The following is a 12994-nucleotide window of genomic DNA, read 5'->3' on the forward strand; positions in this document are numbered from 1 at the left end:
TTTCCTTTTTCTCCTTCAAACAAACTTTCCAATAAGCGTTTGATCCACTCAGTTCCTCTTCCCAGTGGGACCGCTGAATATCCGGGTTCAATACTGACTGAACTTTAAAGAGAATCTACTTCAACTCTCCCTCCTTTTTCCCCCTGATGTCAATCACGCCGCCGCTGCCAACCGGTGATTTATTTCATGGCTACAAAAGGAGAAAAATCAAACACACATTTTAAAGGTCAGACACTCTATATCCATCTTCTGCTGGGGATCGATTGGACATTGGACTCAGGGAGTCACTTCTCCACTAAATGAAGGCTCTCATTCCACAACAATGTTCACTCATGCTCACAAGTACAAATGACTTCAACTATACCGTAGCTGGTAACTTAATTGGCAGGGAAACACGCCTTCATGATTTAGATAAAATCCGTTTTTAAAAGGGATATATCATGCATATTTCATTTCCAGGTCTATATTTTTTATTCTGTGGGTCTACTGGAATATATTTGCATGATTTACAGTTAAAAAAAACTACTTATTTATCTTATACTGGTCCTTTATGCAGCCCCTAAGTTCAGCCTCTGTCTGAAACAGGCAGTTTTAGCTCCTGTCTCTTTAAGGCCCGCCTCCTGTTGAGCCCACTGCGTTCTGATTGGTCAGCTTCCGGATACTGCTGAAGGGAGGCTGCGAAAACAAACAATGGCTGAATCCAACTGTCCAGACGGACTTCACGGCATTCGCAGACTCGTGGACTTTGCGGGTGCTTTCCTGGGAAGTCTGCGAGTGCTTCCCAAATCCGCAGCTTATCAAGTCCACAAGGACCCTCAAGTGGACTTTCTGCAGACTTCTAGAGAGTCCTCGCAGGGTGCAGACTTCACTCGAGAAATTACCCATAATCCTGGAGCGATAGGCTTTAAAGTGACGATGTAAAGAATACTATTAATTATTATTATCAATAATAAAAATGCAATAATAATAATAGGCTGTGTAAAATATTTACTTTTGACGACTTTTTTCACTTTTGTTGTGATGTAGTGAGGATAATCTAGACACATAACAGGCCTAAAGGCTTAATAATGTGCATTTGTTTATTATAATCTGCTAAAGTAGACGGGCAAACGTTGGTTTTTGTCCGTCTACGATGTGAAAGTCCTCAGTTGAGTTTAGCAGCTCATGTAAAGGCAAAATCTCACTGAGCGTTCTGACTAGATTTGCTGAGAGCGAAGCAGCAGACCTGCACGTATTCAGAGCCATTAAGAACTGTTCAGAAAACACTTTGAAATGAGAGTCAGGAATTTCAATTTATCTCTGCGAAAGCTCTCGAGGTCTGAAGTCCCGTCTACAGGGTGCATTTTTATCCACTTGTGGCCCAGTGAGCTCGCAGACTTGACAGTGATGACAGTGAACACTTGTGACTGAAATCCACGAGGGCTCAGTCTGCAGGTCCAGAGGGTCGACATTTGGATTCAGCCGATAGAGTCCCCCCCTCCCCTTCTGCTGTCCCCCGTAGGAAAAATAAGTACAGTAGTCAATATGTATCATGAATAATACATATGATGATTTACCACAGTCTCTTTCAGCCAATCATACCATTGCTGCTAAACTTTAAATCTGTTGCTGTCAGCTGTCATTTCAGTGCAAATCGTTGCGACCTCCTCCCCCTACCGCTTTAAAAACTACGATCACATCACGATGGGGTCCAATCACCAAAGACTTTTCAACATTTCTCATCATTATTGTGCACGTGTTGATAAAAATCGCTGTTCACTCTAATGAAGTCTCTCCTGATTGGTGTTGAAGGCCACAGAAAGACAGACTAACTCATTGTTGGTTGACAGTAAGAAAAAAATACAGAATAACACAACATTATCCTTGAAAACAGAAGACGAGGATTTGATTGCATCATACAGACAGACAGACAGAGCTCTCTGAACCTGCACAGGGTTGTAATGTTTATGGAAACTCAACTCAGCTGTTTAATATTCAGTTTCAGCAGATGGTGAAGCCAAGCAAAACAAAAATACTGTGTCTCATCTTTCCACTATGTTATATCTATTATATTTATATATATGTATCATCATTTTATATTTAACATACGGTACTTTAAAAAAAGAAGCTGATTTGGGTCTGTGTGTTCTGTCTTGCTGTTCATTTATAATTAAAATAATCGCTCATCACATCACAATACATCATCCAGGTGGAGGTGGAGAACATGCACAAAAAAAAAAAAAAAAAAACACACCACAGCAACATGTGAATGGATACAAATCTGGAGCACAGCAGGACCTGAACAGCAGCACGCTGTCGTTTTCAACCAAAACAGGCCGACCTCGTTCTCTTCCCTTTTCACAACTTGCTCACATCGCCGGGAGATCGGTGCTTTTTGTCACTTTTTCTTTTGAGGAAATTACTGAAATGAGACACTTCTTGTGTTCAGAGGAGGAATAACTGCAGGTTGATAAAGAGATTTCAGGCTCCCACTTACATATAAAACCAACCGAGCATCCCCAACTGCACGTGCGAGATGACATGACAATGAACGCTGCACAGTGCCAGCGCCTGTGTAATGCAAATTTAAAACATTTGTTATGCTTTTGAACCTTCAAGTCATGCTCTCAGGCATATTCACAGTATTTTTTTTTAGTGTTTATGACTGTGGTGTCCTTTCAAGGCTGCAGGCTCTGAAGGAACCCAAAGCCTGAATCCATATTTACTGTAAATAAGGCTCAAGTAGAACCCCTGCATTCATCTTCCATTGTAGCCTTGCCTTTGTTGTTGCTTTTCTGATTAACGTATGGAGCTGTTCCATGCTTTGAGGGTCTACATGAAAAGCCTCATTAATCAGGACACATGCACAGAAACACGACACACCAGACTCTTACCTCCTCGTGAAGTATGGCCTTACACATGGAGTAGTTCCCCTTCAACGCCCATGTCCCATTTGCGAGACATTTTCTATAAACGTTATCTGCATAGAGAGCGAGAGAAGAAAAAAAGGGACAGAAGGCTCTGATTAAAAGCTGAGGTGAGTCATTTTTGATTTTTCCACATATTTCCTTCATGTTTCAAGTGCTGTGTGGATAAAATACAAGATGTGAATTCCTGCTCGATTCATAGCGGCAATGTGACCTTTTCTGCATTTGAGACTAATAGGGAGCGATATCATTAGAGGTATTCTTACAAGCTGTGATTTTTCACACATTTGCTGTCAGGACAGTCTACCACCCTCCACCCAAGCATTATTATTATTCTTTACATTTAGACGCCTGCTTTCGCCATCGAATGACCTGCAATCAAACCTGTGTTTCTCCAATAATTTGCACAAAACTCGCCGCTACCCATATTACTCATCTGTCAAGCTGTCCACAAAAGGTGTCGGAAAAGGTGATTATTGTCAGTTTTACTACAAGCATTTGTCAAATCTATCTCCTTATTTAAATGAAAAGACAGTGTTCAAGCATATAAAGTGAACCAATTTGACAAGGGTGTTTATTTTCTATTAAAAAAAAAAAAATTTCTGATGCAACCCACGTAATGGCAGGATGGCATGAAGACTCTGACAAATGATGTGAAAAATACATTTTTTCCATGCCGGCCTGCTGTATCATGGCACACACGTTTTGTGCCCACATCCACACAGACAGAAATGCAATAATCTGAAACAAATTTCACATTTGTCATTTCAAATTAAACTGAAGGAAATGCAATTTGTTAAATAGGCCACTGTGGAACTGAAATACCGTAAATGAGGCAATTTAAAGTTGAAGGGAGATGTGTCAGAATATTTTTAAAGATGATATTTGTTACGTCGGCAGCTGTCTGCAGGGGCACAGGTGAGTTTTGAGGCCGCTGAATCTTACATCCTGTGGGTAAATGTCCGAGACTAAAGCTTGCGGGTCAGCTAATTTAATCATAAGCATGTTTCAAATTAAATTAGTTCTGGTGCCTGCTGCATAATAACATGAACAGGTGGAAATGATTATGTGGTAGGCATCAGCTGCAAAAAAACAGTTTTGGAAAATCATTCCATCTTCAGGTCAGGGGTTTCTGTCAGCGGTGGAGGATTTCAATGATCAGCAGTGAAAGCACGTATGTGTCATACACTAAATCGCTCGCCTTGTATGGAAACATTTTCCGCTGAGCAGGTTTGGACAGGTCTGACCCTCATACGGAGGCAGGTTGTCTCCACGGGTCGTTAGACAGCTTCTCCGGTGACAGTCAACCTGTTTCGAGAGCTCGGTGAAAGGAGAAAGAGAAGTTTGCAGAGCGCTCGCTGACACGGTTAAAAGCTGCCGTGTGTGATTTTCTTTTGCAAGAGGTTTTTCGAGAGCTGTCAACATCCAGAAATAATGAAACATGGCATGGAGTGCTTGTTTGCTTTAGGAGACAGTTTGTACTTTGCTCTCAGGTTACTTTAACCAAACATTTAGCCAAAAAAGCAAAAACCTACTCTGTCGACACTTGACTCACTCCAAACCTCTGAACTGCTGCCCGCCTCTCTAATTTTTCAGTGATATGAAATAGGTCTGAGGTTGTGCTCATTCACAGCTGTCTCCTCCAGTTAAGATTAAGAGCAGAGATGTCATCTTCTTGTGCCAGAGAAAAAAAAAATAGCTGCAAAAATGGTGTCGAGGGTCGATAAGATTGATGCAGTTGACTCGCAGCAATAATAACTCTTGCATTGGCATATTTCCTTCAATTAAAGAGAAAAACATTTAGTTTACTGCTTATAACATCCACCATCCACCACTGCTACTTCTGTGTCGACCGAAAATGGTGAGAGACGATATGATCGAACGGTCTCTCTACGAATATACATGATGTCAGAGTGAATAACGAAGTGAAAATGAAATGACGATTCAATCTGATTCACTGCAGTTTGTTTATTAATATGTCTGTTAACGAGTGTAACTCCTGCTGTTGGTATCCATGAGTGGAAGCTGCTGTATGAACAGATAACGAGTGACGATATAAAACACAGTTGTAATAATAAATAAGTGTTGCCATCATTATTATTAAAATTGCCTCGAGAGACAATTCATCACAACATTATGTCCATTTCCACATCAACCTTGTAGCATGAGGGTGACATTTTCAAAGTCATCCATCCTGGAGACGAACTCTGTTTTGGAGTCAAAAACTGTAAAAATGGATGAAAGACCAAAGCAGAGAAACATGTATCACATGTATCACATGGCCTGAGATGGAGGCTGATGATTCTAAACACATGATTTAATAATGAGAAGATTTTTGGGGAGGGTGGGAGATAAAATGGGATTGGGTTGCCTGAGGGCAATAATGTGCAATGAGCTGGGTAGAAATAGCATGTTGACGGTGTAAGGCGACTGTCATCCCCAATCAAGATTACCTAGCTCGCGATATTCCCCAAACCCCAAATGCAATATCCTAGAGAGCTTTAAGAGAAAGATCTGTGTTGAGAATTATGCCAAAGTCAAAAGTTAAGATAAGAAGACAAAGTTCTGCAACGTACTGACCCTATAAAATACACATCATTTATAGTTATGTTAATTTTTTGACTTCTAATGGAGTTTTTAGGAATCCAGTTTTAGTGTGAATCCATATCTGACAAGTATTTTGTCTATTTACTGTCTATCTCTATGCTTTTTTTTTAACATAACTTGCATATTACATTTATTTTGCACACATTGTCAAACTATGTGGGTATATACAGCATATATATACTATTTGTATGTACTATATATAAGTAACTGTATATTCCTTAATTACAAAATATAGTTTTTCCTTTGTAATTTATTCTTTAATGCTGCTTTGTTCTATTTTATTGTTTTATTTCATTCTAATTTAAAATATTTTAATATTTTTGTGCATTCCTGCATTGTATGACGACATTTGAAATGAACTTTGAACCCTAAACATATGTATTTCTATTTCTATCAGATTTGCATTTAACTGACTTTGAGTCCAGCGTCTGCTTTGGCAAAAATCTCCTCACTAAAGATGCACATTTTCACAGAGCATTCCTTAAATCTCTCCGTTTATTCAAGTCAAAATTTACATGACACTGCATGATTGGACACATTTCCTGCGGGGTTCACAGTCGCAGATCATTTGCATGGATTACAGTCAAAGGAGGGTAGTAACTTTATTTAGAAAGCACATTTAAAAAGCAAAGTGATGTGCTAAATTTTTAAAGACGGTTTACAAACCAAATGTGTAAAAAAAAAACAGACAAACAGATGCACACACGCACTGAGACATCAGTACTGGTCCTCGTTTAGAGCCACAGCTGAAGGGTATAAATTCCAATTAAACAGTGTGACCTTGAAATAAATTCTTCCTGGCACTGGACCACAGAGTGATTTATTGCTTTTAAACCTCTTTATAAAAAATAGACAGTATATCCTCCAGTTTTACAACAAAGAGTGAATGTCTTTGAGGATATTTCTTTACGTAATAAGCAAATTAAGAGACCTGGTGAAAATCCTCTTTGTGTCGTTGATGTCCTTTGTTTTTTTTGGCATTGTTTTCATTTTGCGTGAGAAGAAGTGAAAGGAGTTTTACAGCTGAAGCAAATGAAGGTGGATATGTGCCCAGGCACCACTTAATTATTTGTTAGATATAGTACTGGAGCGGTACTGTTGTTGTCATTGGATTTGGTGTTTGTTTCCATTTGTGCTGCAGTAAACAAACCCTGTTTCATTCCAACAGTGAACAAACACAGTGAGCTTGTCAGGTTTGGTACCATCGTGCATGATCGTGCATCAAAACCTTTGTTCACTGACCTATCTGGCAACACACGTTATTGCCAGAAAAACTGTAAGTAATTTGCAAACGGATAAACTGTTGTTAGCCAAAAATAGTTTCAGGAAGTGAATCCTCCTAAAACCTTAAGGGGCGGCGTGCCCCAGTAGCCTGCTGGTTAAGACACATGCCGTTTAACTGCAACGTTAAAGGGGACATATTATGCTTTTTGTGATTTTATGTCATTTATATACTGTTACATTGTCCCAAAACTTGAGGTGGACGTATTTAAAAATGCTGCCTTTGAGACAAAAGTCAGGGCTTCAACCTGCTCTTAACGCTCCGTTTGCAAAGTTACCTCCCCGTCGAACTGACGCTTTTGTCGCTAAGGTTGCTCCATAGGTTGTTGGATTTGTTGTTGGGACATACAGATGTTTTTGAGAAGTTTCCATTAAGAGTAAAGAACAGTAATAAGAAGTCCAGTAACAGAAGAATTCTCTCCACTTCTGTTTGCACCTTCCAGAATGTCAGAAGTCAGGCCAGACTGAGACAAATAAGGAGTTTTTAACTGTAAATCAAGCAAAAACATTCCAGTAGAGCCCCAGAACAAAAACCTAGACCTGCAAATATGCATGATCTATCCTCTTTAAAATGTCATCTTCACATTTCTGTCTATGTACGCCTTAATCAAACAAGATACAATGTGTAACAGACAGCTTTGAAGTAAGTGTATTTTTTCACTTCTAGGGAAATAATCAAGGTACATTTCGTACCGTTCTTATCATTTTAAGTTGTACTTTACTTCCATGTCATTATACATCTACTCCTCTGCATTTCAGAGTCAAATATTGTACTTTTTACTCCACAACATTTATTTCACAGCTATAATTACTTTTCAGATCAATACTTTATACGTAAAATTATCAATTTGTAAAATATGCATCGTTATAGATTAGACTACCCAACAGTAGCTCTACCTTGACAACATTAAAATGATGCTTATACATATCTGTCAATGAATCAGCACTGATATTCTAATATATGAAAAATATAACACTCTAAATGTCTATTTTGCATTACGAGTCATTTTACTTTTGCTACTTTAAGTTCATTTTACTACCAATACTAGTGTACTTTTACTTAAATACGATGTTAAATGCAGGATTTTTAATTGTAATGGAGTTTTTTTTCGTTGTGGAATTGCTACTTTTACTTAAACCTGCAGAAACTGTTTTTTTTTTTTTTTTTTGAATATGTTGAACTTGTTAGCAAACAGATGCTTATTTCCACATCCATCATTCATTTGGAGTCGTGTTTCTGTCCACCTGGTGAATGTTAGTCCAATATTCACTCTCTGTCAGCTCTGTTTTTGCTCTCTACCGACTCCTGAGAGAAATATTTGGCTCCTCAGCCGCTTTTAAGTGAAAGATCTCAGTGCTTCTATCACCACTGACTCTCTGTAAGAAAAGCAAATTAGAGTATTTCCCAAAATGTTGAACAATCCCTTAAAAGAATGAACAGGGTTAATGAAACAGTGACTGAATTCTACAGAAAATGAACACTGTGAAAAACATGTTCGGGCCAGCATTCGTGTGGTTATGTTGGGACAAAAAGTTCCTGATGTTACTTGGAAAAATCTCTCTCTCTCACTTACTTTATCAAAATTTACAGGGCGCACTTTGAGTAGCACATGTACCGTCTGGGACATTCATACATAACATGCACGACTAATGTGAGATCTCTTCTTCTCATTCTTCTCATTTTTTTTTTTTTTTTGTTACAGTACACATTACTTAGACTGCAGCGGCACTCCTTTATTAACATTCTCCTGCAGTCTTCTAAGGTTGCAGGGAATGAGCCACTGACAGCATCGTAAAATGCCATTTGCATGGGTCACGAGCTCAAGGTCCCTAAAATAACTGCTGATTTCATGTAGTGGCTGCTGCCAAACGGGTGATTTGCCAGTAGTTAATAGCAGACAGGTTTGTCTCTGGAGCATCTTACAAGACTAACAGTGGATTTCATTGTTTGAAGGGATGTACGCAACTACACGCTACATATTGGTTTTCATCTTTGCTTAGTGACCGGCCATTGTTGTTTCTGAATGGGTGTTAAAAACAGCGACCGGTCTATGCCAGGTGCTAAATCCTCCCTGTGGAAACAGGAGCTCTAGGTACATGTGGATGGAACACAGGCACCCCTCCAAGCCCGGAGCTAAATGATCCTCTTTTCATTTTATTTCCAAACACTACCAGCCGTGCAAGCAACACTCACACTTGCTTAGTTAAAAAAAAAAGATCATTCTATAGAGGATCCTCTCTGTAGCTGAAACCACAGAATACAGCATAAATACCTCTCGCACTGAACTGTAATTGTAGGTCCTCTGCAAGCAAATATGCTGACCCAAATTCAGTCACACTTGCTTAGCACTTCATCACACTGGATCAATGGCTGCAGCTTAGAAGCATCTCCCTCCTCTGTGCATTTCGAGCCGGGGGCTAATTAAAAGCAGCATCAGCAGGGAAGAAAATAAATTATTTCTACTAAATGAGAGAAAACTCCCGTGTTTCTTGTATTGCAACATAACAAAACAAACTAAAAAATCTGAGCTGTAACATGATGTGTTTTCTTGTTTATGCAGGTCAGCCATGTTCATGACGAGTGAAGTCACTGTAAAAGGGGGAATTAATCCCAGCGTCTCCTCCACACATAAATCTATTCACTTGGCAACTCATGAAACCTGATGTAAGACTGAAACGGAGCAGACAGCATGCACCATATATTACTGTAACTTTCCACGCTTCACCGCACTTCCACCCTGGAATAATCACAAGTATTCAGGTGAGCAGTTGTACCTGAACTCTGAAAAATATGTGGTGCATGGAAAAGTTTGCTTCCACCTCATTTTCACTCAAAGAAAAACTTGTTAAATTTATCCAAAACTGGAAACTGGAGCAGTTCTTGAGAAATTGCAGGCCGTCTATACCGAAGGGAATTGATGCCAGTTTTCACGCTGGGTGTGTATTCTGGCTCACTTCCGTTAGGTTCTGCACAAAAGACACCTCAAGGGTTTGCAGAGGACCGCAGTCTGTTTTTGAAAGGAGGTTTAAAAGAGAAAATAACAATCCACTTTACACTGCGTACTTATTATAGAATCACGCAAGGAGAAAAGACAGGTAGGCACGTATGTGCTTGACACACGCAAGCCTGCATATCACAACACTTTTGAATCTTTCCCTCTGTCTTTCCTGTCTCTGATGTCGCATGTCTACACGCCCACGTGCATGCATGAATTAATATTCAACGAATGCTCCCGCCGTGCTCGAGCTCATTCAACAAAAAGACGCATTGCATTCCTTGTGAGTGAGCAGGAGAGTGAGCCAGGGCGAGGGTTTTGCCACCCCACTGACCGCGAGCACTACTCTAAATAAAACTACCCACCCTCTCCTCTCTGTCTCCTCTCTGCCTTTTCCCCCTTCATCCTCTGTCTTGCTTCGAATGGCGCAAGACCCGCTCACGCTCTCAGGCACACATACACATATAGACATACATATGAAAATCCACTGGCCTCCCTCTGGGGACCATTAGGGGAAAGTCAAGCTTGGCAACGACTGGTGAAATGGGTTTCCGGGTGGGGCAAGACGTGTAACAACAAAGATAGTAATGCCAAGCTGAGTCACGAACCCAGAGGAGGGCGTGCAGCACCACGGGCACCTGTCACGAATCAGTGGCTGAGCGGTCTAGACAACACCCCCTGGACGTCTGTCATCCCCTCCGTGCAAATGTTTGACAACATGCTGTAATTGTCTGAGAGAGCATCAAAGATATTGAGGAGCTTGCAAATGATTAGCACGATGTTTAGTATGCGTTGATAGCTGCTATTAGACTTCTTTCAAGGCTCCACATCTCAGCAGGAAGGTTAACTCAAGTGCATTCATTTTTTTTTTGATCTTCAGACCTGAAATTTTCCCAGTCATTAGGTTTTAATTCCAGTATTTTTCTTCTTCTTCTCCCATGAAGAAATAAGGCCGACTTGTTATGTCGTCTCGTGTCTTTATTATATTGTTTCATGTCATTCAGTGAACGCCAGGAATGAATATCTTGACATGTTATGAGAGTTTTTGTCATTATTTGTGTTATTGCACGTCATTTTTTTTTACTTTAAAATAACAAAATTAGTGGAGAATTCCTTTTAAGGGCAACTTAAGGCCAACGAGCGCTCAAGTACATACATGCCAGTCATGCAATGAGGTCAAACATCTTATCTGGCACATAACATAATACAGTGGAAACCGCTTTTAATGGTCCTGGTTACAGTGATCAAACGCTTATATGGATCAAAAAGCTCGGGACAGACAGTTTAAACAATTTGCTTATAGTAATCAAATTGTCCGCTTACAGTGTTCATTTTGGGTCTTTTTTTACATGACAACATAAGGAAAAAGAAAAAATGACAATGGCAGTTCTATTTTTTTTTACTTAACTCCCATGACACATGTGTGACATGTACTTGGCGGCGTGTGCTGCATTGAAATCATGACGGGAAAAAGAAAATCATTCTCTCTCAATGGAAAACGTCTCCTTGAAGCTTCTGACAAGATGCCAAGAACAAGCCAACGAGATGCAGCAGCAAAACAACGAGCGTTTGAAACAGCCGTACCATATTTTGAAGCTCTATATTCATGTAATAAATATACAAGTATCAATTAGATGGTAATATACATAAGAGAAAAAATTCAGTTATAATAATCATCTGCTTATAGTGATTTGACATATGTGATCACTATAAGCAGTTTCCACTGTACTCATATGGCTTCAGAGGTTGAGTGACTTCATCTGTAGGTATTTCAGGTATAAATAATAATAGCTGTAAATGGCACCATAATGCTATTTAATCTCCTGCCTACTGTTTTTCATGTTCCTCTACCTCATCTGTCTGCATGTCATCATCTGTTAATGCAACCTCGGCTGGCACTACTGGCTCTATAGCATCAAAGGAACATCTCCACTGTTTCTGTCTTTCCCAGAAGGGAGTTAAAAATACACAGTATACTATATATATATATATATATATATATATATATATATATATATGTCTTATATCTGACCTCTGATTCATTTCATATATTCTTTAAGGACATTGATGCTATTGCTTTTTATTTTTATAACTTTCATACTAAAAAGATATTAAGCTTTTTTCAACATTTTTTTTTTTACAATGTAAGTAAATAGTAGCAAATGACACACTTCCAGGATGACAATGTCCTAATTCACAGGGTATTATCTATTTCATGTTTCCTAATTCCTAATTATTCCAGAACGAGGACTTCACAATGAAATGCTTAAGTGACTTTTTAAATACAAAATGTAACTATTTATCTGACACACCAATACAACAGCTGCTTTCTGGTGAGTCAGGTGATTTAGGCCTATTTAATCCTAGATGTGCACCAAACACATGAATATGAACTTTTAAGGAAAAATGCCAAAAATGTGTAGGTTTCCGCTTCTCAAATATGCGAATTTGCTGCTTTTCTCTATGTTACATCACTGTGAGTTGAATTTCTTGGGGTTTGGGACTGTTGATCGGACAAAACAAGACATCTGAGGAAGTTCCCTTGGGGCTTCTTCAAATGACACCAAAATAAAATTTTGAAGTTCTGAGCAATTTAATTTGGTCTTCAAAATAGATGTGAAATTGAAAATTATTGCCTACAGCAACTGAAGAACTGAAATCCCTCCCTATGAAAAACTTTCAAGTTACAGGCCAGTATCCGCTTTAGATGAGTCCAGTCACTGGAGTGGTAACGCTGGGGGAAATTAATATTCAATACCAACACTATTTCAGCATACATCATACCGAGATTTCTTTGAAGCTCAAGCAACCTCAGTGCTCACATTCCAGTTGAGCCAAAGAAGAGAGATAAATGACAGGATGAATGTAGGACTTAGCATACAAACATACAGTATGTTAAATAGTACCAAAGTTCTATATTTACTGGTTCAGTCAAGCTATTTATATCCAAAACCAAACTATTTAGCTTAATTTTTCCTGGTTAGAAAAATGAGTTTTGACTATTTCAGTATCAAATATTTCAAATTTTACCATCAGAGGAGGAAATTAGTTCTAGGATTGTTTTATTTGAATAGTTTTTAGAGGCTGTGAAAAAGTGAGTGAGACCAACGTTTTGTGCCCATTACACTTCCTGCCATACTTGTCATTTGTTTACTTAGACAGTCACATTGCTGTCACAAACTACCCTGAGTTTTGTTTGTGTTT

General features: G+C 39.1%; 1 protein-coding gene across 1 annotated transcript in view; it reads right to left on the reverse strand.

The window, feature by feature from the left end:
• Nucleotides 1-12994, reverse strand: part of LOC121886469 (corticotropin-releasing factor receptor 1-like) — a 68294-nt gene that overhangs the window by 25944 nt on the left and 29356 nt on the right. The window contains exon 5 of the mRNA XM_042396465.1: nt 2874-2959. Coding sequence (XP_042252399.1) covers nt 2874-2959 — 86 coding nt within the window. The remainder of the gene's footprint in view (nt 1-2873; nt 2960-12994) is intronic.

The sequence above is a fragment of the Thunnus maccoyii genome, chromosome 20, assembly GCF_910596095.1.
Source record: "Thunnus maccoyii chromosome 20, fThuMac1.1, whole genome shotgun sequence".
Classification (NCBI taxonomy): domain Eukaryota; kingdom Metazoa; phylum Chordata; class Actinopteri; order Scombriformes; family Scombridae; genus Thunnus; species Thunnus maccoyii.